This window comes from Leguminivora glycinivorella, chromosome 10, assembly GCF_023078275.1.
Source record: "Leguminivora glycinivorella isolate SPB_JAAS2020 chromosome 10, LegGlyc_1.1, whole genome shotgun sequence".
In the NCBI taxonomy this organism is placed as follows: Eukaryota; Metazoa; Arthropoda; class Insecta; order Lepidoptera; family Tortricidae; genus Leguminivora; species Leguminivora glycinivorella.
The window spans coordinates 23,278,043-23,300,329 of record NC_062980.1 but is presented as its reverse complement, the minus strand read 5'-3'; the positions used below and the strand labels follow the sequence as shown (position 1 = coordinate 23,300,329).

The window sequence follows — 22,287 nt, the reverse complement described above, 5'->3', positions numbered from 1 at the left end:
TCTGTATACTCCACAACTATTGTTACTATTGCTATTTACAACAGGGGAAGACAATTATATAACTCCGTATAGACAGATAGGAAGAAAACGGCCAAACTCAGAACTATAAAGAAAAAGGTACGGTGGCTTAGATGGCTTTACACCTTTGGGGGTGCTCGGCTAGATGGCGCCAATATTAGTATTTTACACTTTAACTCATATCAAGCTAAGAATATGGGTCAAATTTTCAAAACTGTGGTTCAAAAGTTTTAAGCCTGTGTCGAGAGATAGCAGTATAGGCACTGTGATTACACATTTTACTTTGATAGTAACTCTTCTTCAGCTAGTAGATATTCCGTGCCACGACCGCATTATTTACCGCATGTATGATTTGAAGAACCACTGCAATTATTACAAAGGGGGAACCTAAGGGCACAGTACAAGAAAGAGCTCTATCTACAGTATGGCCACACCCAGCAATAAACTCTGAACTAATGTAGATACTTACTACAATTTAAATACACGTGACTATCAAATTAAACAAATATCGTGACTATTATTTTGAAAAATCTTATCTCACACTGATACTTAATATTGAAACGCAGTGCCTCTACATGGACTTCATACATAGTTACTATATTCTTCTTTTCATTGACAGAAAAACAAAGTGATGCTCTCCAGCAATGTATTTAAATACAAAATGCAAATACTTTGGTTTTTTACCTATTTCAAATAAAAATACAAAATAGTTTTAGAAAAAGGTATTTGAAATACAAAATGCAAAATAGGTATCTTCAAAATACCTTTATTCAAATAAAATACTTTTTTGACATAAGGTAAAGCTTTTATTCTAAAGATGTGTTTAAAACACAGAATCACCAGAGAGCCCAGAAACCTGGCTCTATAGAATTAGCACGTTAAAAAGTGAAGCCAAAAATTGGCTGTCTCCATGTCTTTTACCTAATATTATAAAAATCTAATGAAAGAGTTATTAGGGGAAGGTTGCTATCATTGGACCACTTCGCTGCTCTATATATATAGTCGGTGGCAAATTTCCTTTTACCTTCGTGCCTCGATACCCTCGCAACGCTCAAGATTCCACTTTTTGAACCACTCGCTACGCTCGCGGTTCAATATTGAAATCTTTCCCTTGCTCAGGTATCAATATTGGCACGTCCAGTTAAACAACTACTTTGCCCCCTTGTAAAACAAATAACTATTATTTTTTCAAACTCGGTAAACGTAACAGTCAAGACGCTAGCTTTTTTGAGAAATTAATCGTATTTAATCTAAAGAACCTTCCCTTAAAGTTAACGGAATTCAAAAAAGTAAGTAAGTAAACACTTTATTGTACAAGAAAAGAATACAACACATATAATTTAAAATAGAAACAGGGTGTATAGTTTGCTAACTGGACACCACCCGACTAGTCGGGGCAGAGGTAGACCAAAAAAAACGAGGCGAGATGACCTCGACGTATTTTGCTGCGGCTAGCCGAAGCAGGCGGCAAAACGTGATGGGTGGCGGAAGAAAAGAGAGGCCTTTGCAGTGGGTCACAAATATAGGCTAGGAAAAAAAATTGTTTGCTCTTGCCTGGGGGTTTTTATCTAGCACGAAGTCGAAACTCCAAAACCATGCAGAGTGCGTTTTTTAAAAATGTAAAAAAAGTACCTACAATTTTTTTTTCATGAATATGTACACTACTGTACTGTAAACACCACAATCAGAAAAGGTATCCGGGGTGGCACATGAGGAGCCCACGACGGTCCTGGTCAGTTCCATGTCGCTAACAGGTCCGGGTTCTCCATTTTAGTAGTAGCAAGGTGCTCCGCATTCCTGTAATAATGGTGATATAGTCAATGAACATTAATTAACAGTTATTTGTTATGCTAGGGGGCAAAGTTGTATTTTAACGCCGAGTGTGGAATTGAAAAATGAGCAAGTGAAAGGATTCTATAGTTGAACCACGAGCGAAGTGAGTGGTTCGAGAATAGAACTCCAAACTTGCGTGTTTTAAAACACGAGAAGTAAAATACATTTGCACCCGAGTGTAACACAAAACTTTTCCCCTCACTATAGCGAGGAAACTACAACGCAAAAAATGCGTTTATCACTGCTTCCAGTAGTTCCACAGGTGGTAAATCATCTTTATTACTAGATTCACCTACATTTATCAATTTTAAAGCAGTTAATTTGACTTTATTCAAGGTCAAATTACTTTACCCACTAGTGGATAAAATGCGTTTTTACCAGCTGGTATTAAAGGACAAAATACGTGTTTCCGAGCTAGTGAGGGGGAAAATGTTTTTTCATCGCACTCTATTGCTATTTTGCACTTAATACATGCCAAGTTGCGCTTTCGCTTTCTCCCAGACCGGACTGTAGCTCCGGTTAAAAAGCCGTAATATAAGTAGTTCTCGAGATATTAAGTTATGTGACAGACGGACGGACACACAAGACGGACGGAACGGCACCATAAAGGTTCCTTTTGTACCTTTTTGGTACGGAACCCTAAAAAACCGCCGCTTTTGGAGTTCTGGTGAAAGGTACTTACGAATGTTGAATAGGCTACTTGCCTCCTAGTCAAATCGGCTTCCCTTTAAGAACTGTCAAAACGAATTTTAACGTTTTGCTAATATGAAATCGAATTGAGTGACGTCACGTTCAACTCATTTACTTTATATATTTCTACCTGACGAATTAAATAGAATTTGTATTTAAAAATAACTTCTATCCATGTTTTCCTTATATTTATCTGATGCTTTATTTCGTGCATGGTATTAAATAATTTATTTTAAGTACAGTCAAGTTCCATGTTGTGTAGAAATGTGTATTTTTTAAAACTGCTTTCAATGTCTGGTTATTTGATGGAAATACAAATGAATACATCAATAACGTATACCTACCGTTAAGGTTTAAGGAGTTCCCTCAATTCGTCATGAATCCGATATCCGACTACCTATAAGGAATCGAGTTTGACAAAATTTGAGTTAAAAACTCAATATGCTTAGCAAACAAAGATCCTTTTGTGTCGTCTTTGAGAAGTTTCGTTCTGATCATCATAAGCAGTTCCACTGCACCAACCCCAAACTCAAGTAATTTTGGAGAAAATAGGCTGTGACAGACGGACAGACAGGCGCACGAGTGATCCTATGAGGGTTCCGTTTTTCCTTTTTGAGGTACGGAATCCTAAAACCAAAGTCATAATAAGTGTCTCGTTCAAATTTGAGTAGTTCCGTTCTGATCATCATCAGCAGTTCCACTGCACTAAATGTCACTGTTCGGTACGGTCGACTACAAAGAGATGTATCCATTTCTCATCTTATTACGATGCAAGAAGCTGAAAAAGTGTATACATCTCTTTGTAGTCGACCGTACGTAAACGCATGCTGTTCTTATAATAACACAAAAACCAATATATGTATACCTGAATAAATTAAAGTTATGGTCTTTGGGAGCCTGGGGTCTGCTTTGACAATCAATCCCAAGATTTGGCGTAGGCACTAGTTTAACGAAAGCGACTTTCATCTGACCTTCCAACCCGATGGGTAATTAGGGCTTTATTAGGATTACCCGGTTTCCTCACGATGCTGTCCTTCAGCGAAAAGCTACTGGCAAATATCAAATGACATTTCGCACATAAATTCCAAAAACCTCATTAGTGCGATCCGGGGTTCGAACCCGCGAGCTCTAACGCGACCACTGTTCTGAACGTAAATGCATACTGTTCTTATAATAATACTAAATTAAGTCACTATAAGTGTGTCGTCCAGATTTGAGGAGTTCCTTTATGACCATCATCAGCAGTTCCACTGCACCAAATGTCACTGTTATGAATGTACTTAAATTAAAGCTATTCTCATATAAATACCAAATTCATTGTAAGTGTGCCGTGCAGATTTGAGGAGTTCCATTCTGATCCATTTCCATCATCATCAGTTCCATTGCACTGAGTTCCACTGTTCTGAACATAAATGCATGCTGTTCTTATAAAAATACCTAAGTCACTATGAGTGTGCCTTTCAGACTTGAGGAGTTCCGTTCTGACCATCATCAGCAGTTCCACTGCACCAAATGTCACTGTTCCGTACGTATATGCATGCTGTTCTTATAAAAACACAAAAATCACCACATGTATGCCTTCAAGATTCGAGGAGTTGCCTTGATTTCTCCAGGATCCCATCATCAGAACTGGGTTTTGATAAAAATAGGACTAATCTCAAATCTGTATACATATATACATTCAATAAAAAAAAAAATGAAATCGGTCCTGTAACAACGGAGAAATCGACAAACATAAAGAAACCGGTCAAGTGCGAGTCGGACTGGCCCACTGAGTAGTATCCGTACAAACTTACAAAAGTTAAAATAATCTCATGTATCTCATATATGTACCTATAACTTTAAAGATTTGACTATAATTACCTATAGGTATCGGTGAATTCGCTAACTAATTTGCGCGACCTGTTTAGTATGTTAGTTTTTCAGGGATAATTATTTCTTAATGTTAACTCATTTGCATAGTTTAATCTTAATTTAGAAGAGATTTTTTTTACATATAATCTCGTATTCATTTGTAGTTCGATCTGTTCGATAAAATCCGCAAGGGTGGTTAAATTGAATTGAATCTGATTAGTTTTTAAAAACGAAATAAATTACACATATGAAAGAAAAAGTGACCAAGGCCTCCAGTGCCTGAGGCTGGAATCGAACCAACGTACCCTGCAATCGCGGCAGATGCCTATTTCCGCTCGGCCACCCAGGTCACAGATGCTGAGGTCGAAATTATCTCTCATATGAGTAATCTATACAAGGACTCGCAGCGCCCTCTGACCATCCCTAGAACCTTCCTTCCTTGACAGATTTGAGGCGGCGGTTAAAAATAGTTTTGATATGTACAATTTGAGCTTTTTCATACGATACCCCACTTGACGTAGTAGCTTGACATGATTTACAGTTTGCCATTAGAAGTTAAAAATGTTCATACCTGTTCCAAATTTCAAATCGATAGCAAAATTACCTAGTTCTCGAGATATTTAGAAATATGACAGACAGACAGACATACGGACAGAGTGGGACCATAAAGGTTCCTTTTGTACCTTTTTGGTACGGAACCCTAAAACCAAAAAAAATACAGACGAATTGAGAACCCCCTTCCTTGAGATTTGGAGCGGCGGTAAAGTTAAATAAAAACATGAACCCTAATAATTATATAACCTCCTTTATTTTCGATAAAAAAAGTCTGTTAAAAAAGGGACATAACTCTTTTCAACTAATCAGTTCAGTATTTTTTTATGAATTCAAGCTTTTATTTTTATAAATTTAACCCTTAAATGCATGACCTTGACAAAGATTAATTCAAATTTGTATTTTGACATGCTGTCATTACAGTCAAAAATAGATGATGCATATATACATCGCTGTGCATTAAAGGGTTAAGTCGTTTTTCCTCTATTGTTGGCATTGTAGATACACAGATATTTTCAATTTTGTTAAACTTATTACCTGGCTCTCAGATTCTCCACTCATTGTAGCTGCTTCTGTGAACGTCGGCGATTCTTGACGTTTGGGTTCCGACGCGCCTTCATCATTAAATCTGCAATAATAATGATCACGAATAAATCAGAAGTTTCTAACCATTGGCGTGTGCAAAGGGCTTGACACTTGGCAGTAATAGTTATTTGTTATACAAGGGGGCAAAGTTGTATTTGAACGTCGAATGTGGAATTGAAAAACTAGCAATTGAAAGGATACCTGCGTTTCACGATAAAATATCAAGAGCCAACACCATGACAGCTCCTCGAAACAATCACTAGTCCTTGTTCCAGGAAGCCCAGGAGATCCAAAAATTGGTCCTGGACAAATCGGCCTTGGTCCGATGAAGAATCACTGTAACATAAAAAATAAATTTACAAGTTAATTAGTGTTAATTTACAAGAGAAAATGCTTGAGTTGCTAAAAAACCCCTCAACTCTTCAAGGATTCCAACATCAGAACAGCGCAGGTTTCGACATGTCACAAAAGAACGCCACCTCAATAAGTCAATACGTAGGCAACAGAACCCTAGGCGTTACGGGGCCCGAATAGAAGGGGCAAACTAAGAAAGAGGTAGCGCAATATCATTTTTAGGGTTCCGTACCAAAAAGGTACAACAGGAACCCTTATGGTGCGACTCTGTCCGTCTGTCTGTCCGTCTGTCACATTCCTAAATATCTCGAGAACTACTAATGCTATCAACTTGAAATTAGGAATAGTTGTGAACATTGTGAACCTCTACAAATAGAACATATAATTTTTTTTAATTTATTAATTTTAATTGTAGAACATGGCCAAAATGAAAAGGGGGCAAACTGTAAATTTCAAGTTACTAGGTAAAGTGGGGTATCGTTAGAAAGAGCTCAAATTGAACGTAAATAAACTATTTTTTTTTAAATTTTTGTTGTGGAAAAAAAAAAGAATTTTGAAGGAAAATGTAAAAAAAAATACCGTTCCCCCCCCTTATCTCCGAAGTTTACCAACGAAAAATTATGAAAATTTTAGGAAACATTTATTTTATGCTAAATATTACAGGAAAAATATAATCGTGTTTGTATCTTGAAAACCTTTTTTTAATTCACAAAAAACTTTTCAGATTTTTACTTTTAATTTACCCACCTTTGCGGATGTATATAGTACTTCAAATTAATACGAGATGTTACGTAAAACAAATTCTTTCCAATAAAGTAAAAATTGTTTAAATCGGTTAACATTATAAAGAATAATCCCTGAAAAACCAACATACTAATATGGTCGCGCAAATTAGTTAGCGAATTCACCGAGAGATGGCGCTATACACAATAATGCTCATTAGTACCTATACTTTTGTCTTCTAGTCAAGTCGTTAGAGGTATGTGAAAACGTGAGATTATTTTAACTGGGGAGTTTGAAAGTTTGTACGGAACCCTCGGTGGGCGATTCCGACTCGCACTTGACCGGTTTTTTTAAATTTGTTTTAGAATAACGTCACTTTTATTCGAAAACTTTTTTACAAACCTATTTAAGTGTAGAGAAAAAAGTTTTGTACCGAACCGAACTTATCCAACGACTATAAGGTAACGGGCCCAATCATGGACAGTTTAAGATGAAATTTTGCCTATTTTCGATATTTCACTGAAACATGTAAAAATTCTACCGCTAAACGTGTTAAAACTTGAATGTCTTATCTTTCTTTTACATTTCCAGCGCATTGCAGAATAGATACTCCTATTGGTTTCTTCATAATTAACAAATTAAAGCAAGGTGCTTTTTCTCCAATCATGGACGGCAGTTCTCCAGTAATGGATCCCCCATTATGAACGGTGAAATAAGTTTAAAAATTTACATTTAAAGCAAACTAATACTCAATGAGACAATTTTATATACCCCAAATAAAATTAGTTTGGGTTATTTTAACATAGGATTGTTTCTTGTAAATTTTGGTTTTTGTAAATTGTTCCTTGTCCACGGAACGGAGGTACGCAGTTTTCCGGGTCCAGTTATGGACACTCGCAAAATAACACAATTTCTTTATATCTTTGGAGTAACAAACTAGTATGTTTTATACCTTATCTCATGGTTAATACAGTAAGTAAAACTCATTCAAGTTTACACCGAGTATTATTTTTTTTATTAATTTATACACGAACTCTACTCTCTTAGCAACCTTATTTAATGAGAATTTTTACTAATATTTTTTTTCAGTAAACTGATGACTTTTATCTAGCCGCCAAATCCTTCAGAAATAACCGAATTAAATGAAACGTCAAAATTAAGCAGCTCTATTACTCTTGTTTATGGTACAATGCCGTCAATTTTTAGGAACTAATTTCAAATTATTATTTTTAAGGATTTGTCCATAATGGTATCACCGTCCATTATGGGGTATTTTACATTATACCAAGAACCATTTAATACAGGACCAGCAGAGTCCATACTAAATACCGTACCCCAGCTGGCAGCCGTCAATCTATGTCGCTAGATGTCACTAAGAGTGTCATTTGAATAAAAATGTCGTTATTTAACACGTTCACTGCGGAGCCGGATTTTGTGAACTCGCTCTCAGTGCGTTACAACCCATGAGAGTCCTGTATTGAGCTTTCTCTCTGTGCGGTACAAGTCAATTACAGCTTGTAAGGAGGGTTTCATATTTTACCTAAAATACCTTTACCAGATACACATTTATTAAATTTTATTGAAACAATATTTAGTCTAATAACTAATCTACACAATACTGTCTTCGCCGAAGTTGATGACTGTTCGTTTAGATTTTATAGACGAATTAATTAACAGGTCAAAATTGACTTGTGCCGCACAGCCAGAACGGGCACAGGTAAAAATGTCGATGATTTAGTAGTGATGAGGAAAATAAACGAACTAATATATCGATCCAATTCTTACTTTCTTTACCTTTAATGTAACCAGATTTTTATATACAACCAAAACTTTTAACTTTGCTCTTAACATTATTTAAAAAACGATTTTTAGAAATTTTAGTAAATATTTTGCATCAAGCAATTTGAACTTTTTACAATATATTTTTACGTAATAATATTTAGCAAAATTGTAAGCGTTTTGCGTATAAAAGCGTTATATTGTATTTAACGAATTTCATTTAAAACAATCGAAACACATTTTTTCACCACAAAATAACGTGTGGATTGATAATATGGTAACAACACTAATGCATTTTGCACTTTGCTCTAGTGCTATACAAGGTCGTGCGTAACAGGTAATTAAAGGCCCTGTTCCGCACTGAATAACAAAAGTCTAAGACTGGTGCGAACAGGACATATGTGACCTGTTTATTAATTTATATGCTGTCAAATAGAGTGTAAAATGATAAATATAAACGTATACTTGACTATATAAAAATAATAAAATATAACAATGATATGGGCTTCGCACCAGGGTAAAGTTGCGCATTTCTGTCGCCGCACCAGGGGGAAGTCCAGAACAGGGTCAGAATGACCTGTTTCGCAGTGAACGTGTTAAAAAAAACCGGCCAAGAGCGTGTCGGGCCACGCTCAGTGTAGGGTTCCGTAGTTTTCTGTATTTTTCTCAAAAACTACTGAACCTATCAAGTTCAAAACAATTTTCCTAGAAAGTATTTATAAAGTTCTACTTTTGTCATTTTTTTCATATTTTTTAAACATATGGTTCAAAAGTTAGAGGGGGGGGACGCACATTTTTTTCCTTTAGGAGCGATTATTTACGAAAATATTAATATTATCAAAAAGCGATCTTAGTAAACCCTTATTCATTTTTTAATACCTATCCAACAATATATCACACGTTGGGGTTGGAATGAAAAAAAAATATCAGCCCCCACTTTACATGTAGGGGGGGTACCCTAATAAAACATTTTTTTCCATTTTTTATTTTTGCACTTTGTTGGCGTGATTGATATACATATTGGTACCAAATTTCAGCTTTCTAGTGCTAACGGTTACTGAGATTATCCGCGGACGGACGGACGGACGGACGGACGGACGGACGGACGGACAGACAGACATGGCGAAACTATAAGGGTTCCTAGTTGACTTTTTCCATAAAGCCACATATGCGGAATCGAGCGGCGTCGAGTCGAGTTTTCATCTTATACATTTGAATGCTATTCGACGCATCATGAGAAATGCAAAATACGAAAGTATAGCTATTAGTAAACTACGTAATAATTTATGGCAGAAGGTCCTTTAAGTATTAGGGACTGAATAAATTAACCGACTTGGTATTACAGGGATCTCAACTCTTTTTTACGCCAGAAGAACTGTGTTGAAGGACCAGCGATTACGTAGTTCCTGACGAACTATTGTAATATAAAATAAAATAAAACGGAAAAATAAAATTATGGTAATTGATGCGTGCCGAACTTACTGCTGTTGTTTTCTCGACAGTTCAGCGGGCGGCCACTCTTTCGAATATTTACTTGGTTCACTCTTTCTTGTGTACACTCGCGAATCGTTATTTATTTAATTAATAATTATAACTTTATTCGTCGTTGCGGATATTTTTTCACATTGACATCGAATGTCTTTTAGTTTAGCAGATTGACGTATTTTCTTATATTTTTTAAGAAGGTCGGCAAAAAGGCGGGTGACACGACAAATAAAAATGAGGTTGAACCTATCATAAGGAAGAGCGAACGGGATGGACGATATGAATGATAATGAATGAAAAGGGCGCGAACAAACTGAGTTGCGAAGACTTGGTGTTTTTACAAGTTTTGTTTTTGATGGGATACAGTATCTATTGTCTTAGTCCGTTTTTATCCGATCCGATATCGGATGTCGGAAGGATTTAAATGGAAAAACCGGCCAAGAGCGTGTCGGGCCACGCTCAGTGTAGGGTTCCGTAGTTTTCCGTATTTTTCTCAAAAACTACTGAACCTATCAAGTTCAAAATAATTTTCCTAGAAAGTCCTTATAAAGTTCTACTTTTGTGATTTTTTTCATATTTTTTAAACTTATGGTTCAAAAGTTAGAGGGGACGCACATTTTTTTCCTTTAGGAGCGATTATTTCCGAAAATATTAACATTATCAAAAAATGATCTTAGTAAACCCTGCCCAACAATATATCACACGTTAGGGTTGGAATGAAAAAAAATATCAAACCCCACTTTACATGTAGGGGGGGCAAACTAATAAAATATTTTTTTCCAATTTTTATTTTTGCACTTTGCTGGCGTGATTGATATACATATTGGTACCAAATTTCAGCTTTCTAGTGCTAACGGTTACTAAGATTATCCGCGGACGGACGGACGGACGGACAGAAAGACATGGCGAAACTATAAGGGTTCCTAGTTGACTACGGAACCCTAAAAACAAGTAAAAATATAGGTGAAATTATGTTTTTTTCAACTCCCGGGTTGCAAAACAATGCCATCTAGTTTTGAACTAAAAATTGAGCTTTTTTTTTAGGGGTACGCTTTTTTGTATGGGCTATGTCAGTCCAGTATTAAATGGTTCTTGATTATAATAATATAATATAGCAATACCCATGACGAATTTGTGTCAAATGTCAGATTCCAAATTGAACATTGATTTTGAAATCAGCAGCCCCGAAACCTAATTTACGACACTCCCATGACGACACAAAAGTTAGGAAAAAATGGGTTCTGTAATGAAATTAATGATAATTATACTAATGGTTAAGATGTGATCTTAAAATATAGCTTTTTTGGCTCACCTTAACTATAAACTGAAATAGACCTACCATAACTACTTACATAATTTGCTAACTGCCGGACAAGCGCTTGACGAGCAGCGCGACCCAGCTGCAGCTCTTTGTTTAGCCAACACCTGTCAGGAGCCATTGCCAAATAAATATCAGCATTCTGCTGACGGGCGTCAAACTCCGCCGCTAATCTCTGCTCCTGCTGCTGCTCCTGTTCTTCGTGTCGGTTCAGCGGAGGCAGTTCACAATTCGCTTTGTTAGCTATATTGTCAAGCACACAACACGTTTTAACGATCTTAGCTGCCGCTGCTGGCTTGTAGTGCAGTTTCTCCATTGACGACAAACACTACCAACTGATTTTTAGTCGCCCAAAACACCGCTCTATACAGTTGCGGGCTCGAACTTGTAAAGCGGTATAACGAGCTTCTGGAGATCCTACAGGTGCATCCAAAAGTCAGTGCATCCATCAGTAGTGTTTGCCTCTGTGGGTAAGCTGAATCACCTGAAAGAATATAAAAATGTATGGCTGTGATATATTGAAATATACAATTATGCTACGAGTGTTTTGTCTAACAGTTCTTACTTAGAGTGATATTTAAATTGACTAAACAATAAATCACACGTGCACGGAAGAAGATATTACACAGAAGATACTATATTTCTTTTAGACATTTGTCAAATTTATGTCACGTTAGCTTTTTTTTAAATATAAAATTATCATATCTACGTTTTCATGATGGGTCTACACCGACGCAAATGCACGTCATTCTTGTTTATTTTAATAATGCCAACGCCATCTTGCGACGAGTAGAGGAACCAAGTTGTGCCGAAAAAAACTTGCAATTTACTCTTTGGTACGACAAAATCCCCGTCTAAGTGTCATAAACCAAACATGGCGGCCATACCCATCGACAAAAAAGTCTATATACTGTGCCATTCAGGAGAACGCATGCCTTGGTTCGTATTGTCAGGCCATGAGAGATTAAATTCGTGTAAAATTACGCAATTCATATCTTTGTAATGATATGATGATTCGAATTGCAATCTCATTCTGTCACTTTGACACAAGAGTAAAATCAAAGTAGAATCAATACTAGAGTCGTGACACGTTAGCAAAATGCAGACCAAAAGTGTGTACCAAAAGTATTGCCAGTATTACAAGTTTGACCCAAAAAAGGGAATTTAATCGTTTGCCGTGCTTAGGATTTCTACAAATAGGTGTTATTTGTGAATATTTTATCTTTTTGTTAGAAAGTCTCGGACGTATCGCGAAGTTTTGAGTCAAAGAGATTAATCAACTAACATATTTTTAAGCAATATTTTTTTTTAATATTTTTTGGTGTAGCTGGCACGACGACGACCGTCTATTAGCAAAAAAACATTTTACTTCAAGTAACAGTGAAAATGGAGATACGAGGTGATAAAAATGTCATATGTTATTTATTTCAAAGATAGATTCCGTTCTTTTAAAATACTCAAAACATAAAAAATACTCCATCAAAAATAAATGTTACAAAAATTTTATCCGGTACATTGCCTGAGCTCTAGTCCCAACCTAGTACCAATCCAGATGACAGCTGCACGTATTCGACAACCCGTGATCCAATCCACTATCATTTGAGAGTCAACGTGAAACGTCAAATTCGCCATGCCGAATTGAGCCCCTGATAGGGTTTCATGGCAATCTGGTGTATGTACAAATGTAAGGTTTTTAATCCATACTAATATTATAAATGGGAAAGTGTGTGTGTCTGTTTGTTTGTCCGTCTTTCACGGCAAAACGGAGCGACGAATTGACGTATTTTTTTAAGTGGAGATAGTTGGAGGGATGGAGAGTGACATAGGCTACTTTTTGTCCCTTTTTAACGCGAGCGAAGCTGCGGGAAAAAGCTAGTATAGAATAAATAATTTAAAAAAATAACAGTCTGAGTAGGTAAATAGGTAATTCAATGAAGGTATTTCGATTTATATGCAACGCAGAAATTTTGGGGCAATAAAATTGCATAGAAATCAAAATACAATTGTGCCTCGTTGTCTGACGCACGCGCTGACTTATAAATTTCACTATAAATAAGCTAACGTTTTAGATTTTTTGCTTGAAAAGTTAGTTTTGGAGTGAAACGTGACGATTTTATCACGTTTTTAATTTAAGAGGTCAAACTAGACATATCTATTTTAACTAGAACTATTAGCTTTTGCCGGCGGCTTCGCCCGCGTTGAATTTCTTTTTTATGGGATAGGAGGCAAACGAGCAGACAGGTCGCCTGATGGTAAGCGATCACCGCCGCACATGGACACCCGAAATACCAGAGGTGTTGGAGGTGCGTTGCCGGCCTTTAAGATGGGTGTACGCTCTTTTCTTGAAGATTTGAAGGTCGTATCGGTCCGGAAATACCGCAGGCGACAATTCATTCTACAGTTTAGCTGTGCGGGGCAGGAAGTTTCTGGAGAAACGCACAGTTGAGGTTGACGATGGAAATGTTGTCGCGTAGGGCGAATTTGAATTTGAAAAAAGCGTCATGCTCCATACAAACTTCCACCCCCCATTTTAGAAAGAGGGGGGATTGGAAAGAGACATAAAGTAGCCTATGTCACTCTCTATCCCGTCAACTATTTCCACTTAAAAAAACCACGTCAATTCGTCGCTTCGTTTTGCCGTGAAAGACGGACAAACAAACAGACACACACACTTTCCCATTTATAATATTAAAAAGTATAAAGTATGGATGGGAGTTCAAATAAGTTAGGGCCAGTTGCATCTACCACAGTTAAGTGACACGTCAATGTCATGCAGCAGAAGTCTATGATAATATAAAAAAACCGAACGCTAAATTGATAAATTCGGTTAACCGACGCTAGACGGCTTGGTGCAACCCACCCTTAGGTATTTAAGGTGTTATAGAGGGTTCCCTTGTTTTGGCATAATTTTACAATCAAGAATTCTTTTTGGCATAATCTATATTGGCATAATTCACCTTTCGCATAATCTGTTATGGCATAGTATAGTTACGCATAACTTGTCTAGGCATATTTTTGTTTGTCCGAATATCGAGGTATGTCATGCATATCTAAATATTATTCCCCGAATGGATTTTATGCATTAATTATTTCTGCATAACATGGTTTAGTCCAAATTTACCACGCAGAATTTTTATCGTAGGTAATACAAGGTACTATAATTATTAATGGTGCAATTAAAATCTAACCTAACCGACATTCTTGACAAAATGTAAATGTTGATGTCGCAGTTCTAACCTTGGATAGGTTAGGATAACCGACTCTCTTGACAGCGTTTAGTATGGATGTTCTGATTTTAAGAAATATGCCAAATACAATTATGTGAATCAATTTTATTCATAAAAACAATCGGCGTAAACAGAATTATGCGGACTTATTTTCGGACAAAGCAATATTCGTATTATTTTAGATTATGACAAATAAGTTTCCTGCCAAATTAACATTCGTCGAAAATCGATTATGCGAAGTCTGTTATGCGAAAATCATTTCGAACAATTAAAGTTATGCCAAATAGAGGGAACCCGTTATAGAGGTAACACAACAACAGGGTTTTTAGATTTATAATGCACCTATTATTATAATATTTGTACTGAACAAACAATGATTGTTTGATCAACGGTAACTGATAGCATAATTGTTTCCAATCTACGCCAATAACTGACGTTTTTGATCGCTTATAAAACGCACGATAACATTGTCAACACAGCTGTATTACGACATATGACGTAAGTAGCTTCAATTTAAATAAATATTCTTGTTTTGTAACATAACACAGAAAATATCCTTAGGCCCTCTTTTTTTTTGTTTCGGAGGGGAAAAATGCATTACGCATACCACTAGGGTGCGGAGAAGGACCCGAGTGGTTATGAGGGACTCCTTGTTAAGGGCTATTTTTTTTTTATACTACGTCGGTGGCAAACAAGCATACGGCCCGCCTGATGTAAAGCAGTCACCGTAACCTATGGACGCCTGCAACTCAAACAGTGTCACATGCGCGTTGCCACCCCATTAGAAACATGTACAATGCTACACTAATGCTATGTACTTGCTGGGGGCTTATGAGACCCCAAGTCTACCCACTAAACAACCCCCCCATCTGCCGCCATTGTTCTGTAACGGTGGGCTGCAGGTACGCTCGCGCTTTATCCTTAAGCCCCCTTGCACCTACCACTTAACTCAGGGTTAGTAGGCTGTCATCTGTCAAATTCCATATAAAATGGTGGGTTAACCCTCGGGTTAACCCTCCATTTTCGTTGGTGCAAGTGGCCCTTAGTCTTAAAACATAACTAGACCACCAAATAGACTAGCCACATAAGATAATAGATTGATTGAAGCATACTTTTTTACTATATTATAAAACCCTATTAGAACACCTCTAACAATGAGAACCTACTAGTGTAGCAAACCAGAGAGTAAGAGCGTTCTCAGTTACCCGATCCGAAGTTAGGGATGACAAAGGCAAAGATCAAAGATGGCGCCATTAATATATGATGATGGAGACATTCTTAACCCTTTCGATGACAGTGCTACGCCACCACAGAGAACCTCCTATAGAGTGGCAGTCTTGTCATATTTGGTTCGCGATACGAGTCACCAGTGTTTGGGGTGCGAGGAGCGGGCGGGGAATGTGTTAAGCGCGCTGTGATTGGCCGTTTCAAGGACGGCGGGCAGTCGCGCCAGATGAAAAGGGACAGAAGTATGACTGTCCCTCTACTGACGCGTAAGTGGCCAATGTAAGTTGACCTATGCCGGCTCTGAATAAATTATAAATATGACTTATTTGTGGAATGTAATGCCGTCTGTTTTTAAATTTGAGCTTCTTGTTACCTTTCCACACCATTTCACACTACAGGTGGACATCTTTAAGGCATCAAAATACCCTTTTCCAATTTTTTTGTGCGAAAAACACGCGCTGCTTTCGGGTCTGTTACTTGGTCGATACTGATCGGGCACGGCGAGCGCCCGCGCTTATATCAGTGCAAATACTAGGAAGGCTGGCCACAGCGAGTCGTCTTGTAATAGATGTCTATAGGGGTTGGTCTGTGTACGCCACTCAAGGTACTTCTTAAGGTCAAGGTAAGGTCTTTTCTGTGGCAGTGGTTTGGCTGTCGACGTACTGAATCACATAGACACACAGAAGTTTTTCACTCACCTGCAAAAACACTAGCCACCGCAGCCAACAGAAACGACAGTATAACCGCCGGTCCCGCGTAGTTCTTAGCCACATCCCCAGCTAACACATACACTCCGACACCCAGCGTGCTGCCGACGCCAAGAGCTGTCAAGTCCAAGGCGGAGAGCACACGGGCGAGACGAGCTGCCCCCTCCTCTGCAGCTTTTCGGCGGGATAGTACTCCATAGGCCAGGCGGAAAGCGCGACTCGCGCCCGCTTTGACGCCACCTGGAAAAAGTTGCCATCATTAGCTTGACTTTAGGACAAAGGCACACAGGAATTCACGCGAGCTGTGTACTTTTCCCCTCTGTTAGGCTGATAGTCCACTATCATATTAATATGATCATAGGCAACATGCACGGCGATCACATGCACATAGAGAAAAAGGGAGGCATACCTACAGTGAACTATCGGCCTTAATGTAAGGCCTGAGTGCACGCTCATATTGTGCGTGCAGCGGGGCGGGGCGTGCGGCGTGCATGTCAAACAATTGAAGCTCATACAAGTGTCCTGAGTCGACGCTGCATAGATTGTATGCACGCTCGCCCGCCCCCGCTGCACGCCCCGCCGAACGCTCCGCTCCGAGCGTTCATTCCGGCCTTTTACTCTGGCTTTACGGTCGCACATTTTCTACAGTTTTATTATTGTAGCCAATATAAACGCAAATTTCGCCACTATCGTTACTATGTCGCATAAATTACTAACAACGGGAACAACTCCACTTCTTCTACATGTGACTTCATAACATAATAACATACCGTACACTGAGAGAAAATACAACCAGTTTTCATGTTCATTCAACAAGTTTTTTGGTTAAAATAGCGCCTACATGCTCTTTGGTTCAAACAACAAGCTACTTGTCATTTGAATCGGCAATATATTTGAATCAACAAGTCGATTTTATAAAAACAACCTGACACATATTGTTTTAAACATACGTTTGGCTGATTCAAACGGATAAACCGCAACAAGTCGAACTTGTTAAATTCACAATGCAAACTCTCAGTGTAAGTCAGGAAAAAGGTACATTCCGGCACCACTGATTTTAAACATTAAGAAACTTTCGGAACTCTACACCAAGGCCCACTTCTCGAAGCTACAAGTTACAATTTACAAGTGGTTGTCTATGTCTAATATGACAAGTTGGAAAGAGACCCAGGGGCCCATTTCTCAAAACTGAAAGTTACAAGTTACAAGCGGAAGACTCTTTCCAACTTTGACAGACATTGACTACCGCTTGTAAATTGTAACTTGTAGCTTCGAGAAATGGGCCCCTGTTGGTCGCTCTTCCTCTTATCTCATAACAGTCACAACTCACTAAAAGCAACATTCACTTACAAATACATATCAACAATTTATATAACCTTATTTTCACTTACATATGAGCCACATGAGCCACATTTTACACGCGCGTTTCGGCCGGACACCCGCCGCCAATTCGGCAGATTCATCAACTGAATCAACTGATTTTAGCAACACCAGTTGATCAATTAAATGAACAACTGATTTTAGTTCCAGCCAGTTGAGACGGTCAGTGCCCGGTCGGTTCGGGATTTTATTGATTTGCATCGATTATTGGCTGTGGTATTCGCGCAATGATGTAGTAGTAGTAGTAGTAGTAGTAAACACTTTATTGTACAGAACAAATTACATGCACATAGAATATTATAACGGTTATGTACAAAGGCGAGCTTACCCTTTAAGGGATCTCTTTCAGCTAACCTTAGAATAACTGAGAGAGGAAAATAGATGGTGACAAACAACTAAAGTGCATCTGTATATATATGTACACATAATATACATCCCTACTCTAAAAATGAATGCAATACTTATACCTAAATACATAAATAATAATATATATTTATATAAACAATAAACATATATGAAAATAATAATAACCGCACACGACCCAGTTTAATTTTTTTTTTTTTATTGGCTTTCTGGTGAAAGCCATAATTTCTTTAATTTTGACTTCAGCGATGCTACTGACTGACACTGTCTTAATGGAGCTAGCAATGCGTTCCATAGCTTCACAGAGTATACTGTGACTGATTTGTCGTAAGATCGGTGTCTATGGGAAGGGATCGTAAGCGAAAGATCCTCACTAGATCGCAACCGGTGGTCACTGCTTTCCGCCAAAAACCGGAACCGTTCCTTGAGGTAAGGCGGGGAGGAAGGGTAGAACAGCACCTTGAAAAGGAGGGATAGTGTGTGCAAGTCTCTGCGACGACGGATAGGTAGCCACTCGAGCTGCTCACGGAATGACGAAATATGATCAAATTTCCGCAAACCAAATATATATCTTATGCAGACATTCTGCAGGCGCTCCATCTTATTAAGGAGGTCCTCGTTGAGATCTACAGTCACGATGCATAATGGCTTGGGATGGGCGTAGGCATTAGTTTTCCGATTGCCATCTGACCTTCCAACCCAAAGGGTAACTAGGCCTTATTGGAATTAGTCCGGTTTCCTCACGATGTTTTCCTTCACCGAAAAGCGGCTGGAAAACGTTAATTTAATAAAAAAGTTTTTTTGCAAAAATTTCATTTTTGTAACAAGCTTTTATCGTCGACTGTACCTTTCTTTCAACAGTCGTCTGCTGCTTTCCGAGACGTTTCTAAAAACCCCTTACTCGATGGGGATACGACGTTTCATAACAAGTTCCTATGACCACCTTTCTGCTCCATCATCAGATCAGCTCCATGATACCATAATATTGCATTGTCACGTGATTTACATATGTGTGCAAAATTTCAGCTCAATCGGAAACCGGGAAGTGGGTCAAATTTAGCTTCTACGTTTTGACCCAAACTAATATACTAACAAGGCAAATTGAATAAAAGCTTGGTATAAAAAAGGAAAAATCAGAATGCATAACACTTACCAGTAGCATTATCGACATCACAGATGACAACTGTAGGATCACCATCACAAACTGTACTCTCACACTCGCACATATTTCTAGTATTTTTTTTAATAAGTTAATAAAATATTTAAGTCCTGTATAAATCTGATATTAGCCTTGACTTAATCTATATCAGTTGGTACTATGTAATTACTCTCAGCCTAAACTTCTATAATCTGTATCTTTGTATATGTATTGCTGGATGGATACAATACTATACTTGTCTTACCTCTGTTAATGGTCAATTTTCTTTAATTTATTGCTTAGAGATAAAGTCACTGCATGGTCAATTAAAACTGTTGCATTTATTGCACGAGGTATACTTATAATTTTAATAAAAAGTAATTTATAAAAAAAACTGTAGAGAAGAGACCCTAATTTCTGGGTATTATTACTATTATTTATCATGAAATGTGCCGTAAGATACTTGACACTAACTTTATGCAACATTCTCTCACACTTATGAAAACCATCAGATTTTTTTTTTTTCAAATTTAACAAAATAATTAACAATATACCAGTGGCCCATTTCTCGAAGCTACAAGTTACAATTTACAAGTGGTAGCCTGTCTAATTTGACAGGTTGAAAAGAGACTTCCGCTCGTAACTTGTAACTTTCATCTTTGGGAAATGGGCCACAAGCGGTTCCTGATAATAAACCTAATGACGTGCCGAATTAAAAAAAATAACGGTAAACACAAGAAAACACAACGTATAACAGAACTGACTCAAACTAGGCCTAGTTGAGATCTAATGCGTGTGCGTCACAGACTAGAACATGATTTTTAGCCTATTGCTGATGCAGCTAACTGGCAAATTCCAGTACAGTACAGTCAAAATAATAAATATTGATGCAGACAAAGTGCCAAAACTATGTATACACATCCTAACACATAAGCACATATATATGATATGTAACATGTAAGCAATAAAGTTGTGTATATACATATTTTGACACTTTCTCCGCATCTCTATTTAATTAATATCTTGACTGCTGTGTAATCTCTGTAAGCTGTTAATTTACATACAATTCTAACCTTTATTGTAAATACTGTAAGGTCTAGATGGTGGGTAATTTTCACTTGACATCAATATGATACGACATCATATTATGCTGAAGAAGCGTAAATTGGGTGTATGTCTTATTTTTGATGACTTGAGAGTATGTGGCTATGATCATTTTCATTTAGACATAGTTTTTAAAGCATCTTCGCGAAAAAAGATTCAAAAACTTTTTTTTCTAAAATAGGTAAATTTAATGTTTTTCCTACTGCAGGTAACCTTTAAAAATATTTTTTGGTGATTCTTCTCGCGAAAAAGTTCCATAGAATTCCATAGAAATTATAAGAAGTTCCATATTTGAGTTAATTTTTTTAATCCCCGATGCAAAAACGACAGGGTGTTATGTCTGTCTGTGTGTGTGTCTGTCTGTCTGTTTGTATGTTTGTCTGTGTGTGTGTCTGTCTGTGGCATCGTAGCTCCCGAACGGATGAACCGATTTAGATTTAGTTTTTCTTGTCTGAAAGCTGAGTTAATTGGGAGTGTTCTTAGCCATGTTTCATGAAAATCGGTCTAGGGTTGAGGTCGGGGGTTTTTTCAAAATTTTAATTTTGTGGGTAGGTTATTTAGATATTGTGATGTGGATCAACATTTTAACATCAGCCCGGTCCACGTTGAGCCTCGCCTCACATGCAAAAAATCCATGCTAATATGCACCAATTTGCTCAGCTACTGATATCCGCTATCTTGGATCTCAGTCAGCTTAGTTCTGCACATAGGGTTGCACTCGACAGTTAATATTCAGGTTGACTGGTAGAGAATGCCTTACAGCGTTTAGTTCGCCTTTTGTACTTTAAGGTTTTCTTTTGTACAATAAAGGTTATACAATGTGTTTCCGGTAACACTCAAAACCTCAGACACCCCAACTGATTTTTATTTTTTTAAACTCACCTAGAGTATTCATTTTTTAATCTGATGGTTACTTTTTTTAAATTGAATTTTTAACTTTCTGTACAGCTGTACTTGACTTTTAGCTCTACACTCAATAAAATAATTACTAACTTCCACCATGAACCATAAAACTATTTATTTGTGTATGTTACTGCAACGACATAAGGTTTACCAATAAACAGCTAAGATGTCACTGTAAAACACTTTAAATCTTTGTCACAGTAAACTTCAAATTGGACAGGTAATCGCAGTAAGCAAATTTAAACCCAATATTAAAAATGACAAGCTTGTAATTAGGTACGAGTTCAATTTGTTATGACTTATGATAAACATTAAGATTAAACTGACAAACAACGTCAAACTCTTAGTGGAAAAAATAATCATCCACGTAACCAGCCAGTATTCTATTCTATTCTATTTAGCCTTTTCTTCTGAACGTGGTCTAGTGTTTATGATTGTTTGTTTAGATAAAGTCGCGTAGTTCAGTGTGCCTGTTGGCATAGGCCTCCTCCAGCTCTTTCCAGTATTTCCCCTGCCTGGCCAGTCTAGTCCAGAAAGGTAGGGCCAGTGGTTATAATTTCGTCCTCCCATCGTTTGAGTGGTGGGCGTTGAGCTCTTGAACCATCTCTGGGGTGCCGCATGAGGACTTTTTGACTCCATTTTTCGGTCTTACATCTTACAGTGTGGCCGGCCCACCTCCATTTTTTGCAAAAAAATGGAGGTGGGCCAGTATTAGTACCACTAATTACTGAAAAAGGTAAATAACCTCTAGCAATGCGATATACACAATGTTGTCTTACGAGTACAATAGAATAGGCATGTAAAAAATAACTAATAATACAAATTTAAATAAAAATATTACCCCTGTCAAGATATAGCTCAATTGATTCTACTCTCAATTCTGAACAAACTGTTTTTAGGTTTTTAGTGTTAAGTGAAACACGGTGTATAAATAAATAAGGTTAGCACTAGATAAATTGGCTAAAAACTGTTTAGTGCAAAAACGAAGCTTTCACCACATTGGCTGGAGAAGACTTCAATACACTATTGATGGGTATAGAGTCTGGC

The 22,287-nt window shown here is 37.5% G+C and overlaps 2 protein-coding genes across 3 annotated transcripts in view; both read right to left on the bottom strand.

Moving 5' to 3' along the window:
- Nucleotides 1–22,287, bottom strand: part of LOC125230163 (cationic amino acid transporter 2) — a 48,087-nt gene that overhangs the window by 24,891 nt on the left and 909 nt on the right. Inside the window, exon 2 of the mRNA XM_048135217.1 lies at nucleotides 16,344–16,592. Coding sequence (XP_047991174.1) covers nucleotides 16,344–16,592 — 249 coding nt within the window. The remainder of the gene's footprint in view (nucleotides 1–16,343; nucleotides 16,593–22,287) is intronic.
- On the bottom strand, nucleotides 1,724–12,446 carry LOC125230164. 2 transcript variants are annotated; one of them, XR_007177499.1, is made up of 4 exons: nucleotides 11,226–12,446; nucleotides 5,734–5,868; nucleotides 5,485–5,575; nucleotides 1,724–1,815 (listed from the first exon to the last, which is right to left on the bottom strand). XR_007177499.1 is itself a non-coding variant. In XM_048135218.1 (2 exons), the coding sequence occupies exons 1-2, from the start codon at nucleotides 11,505–11,507 to the stop codon at nucleotides 1,789–1,791; spliced, it is 309 nt and encodes a 102-aa protein (XP_047991175.1). In that variant the 5' UTR covers nucleotides 11,508–12,444; the 3' UTR covers nucleotides 1,724–1,788. The 2 variants fall into 2 exon arrangements, 1 of the variants encoding a protein (XP_047991175.1); XM_048135218.1 differs by lacking the exons at nucleotides 5,485–5,575; nucleotides 5,734–5,868 and having other exon boundaries at nucleotides 11,226–12,444.

Excerpts from the sequence above, each read along its gene's own strand:
- LOC125230164 (XM_048135218.1), bottom strand. The coding sequence starts at position 11,507 with ATGGAGAAACTGCACTACAAGCCAGCAGCGGCAGCTAAGATCGTTAAA. Across the intron at positions 1,816-11,225 it reads TCCGGCAGTTAGCAAATTAT|GAATGCGGAGCACCTTGCTA; the intron begins GTAAGTAGTTAT and ends CCATTATTACAG.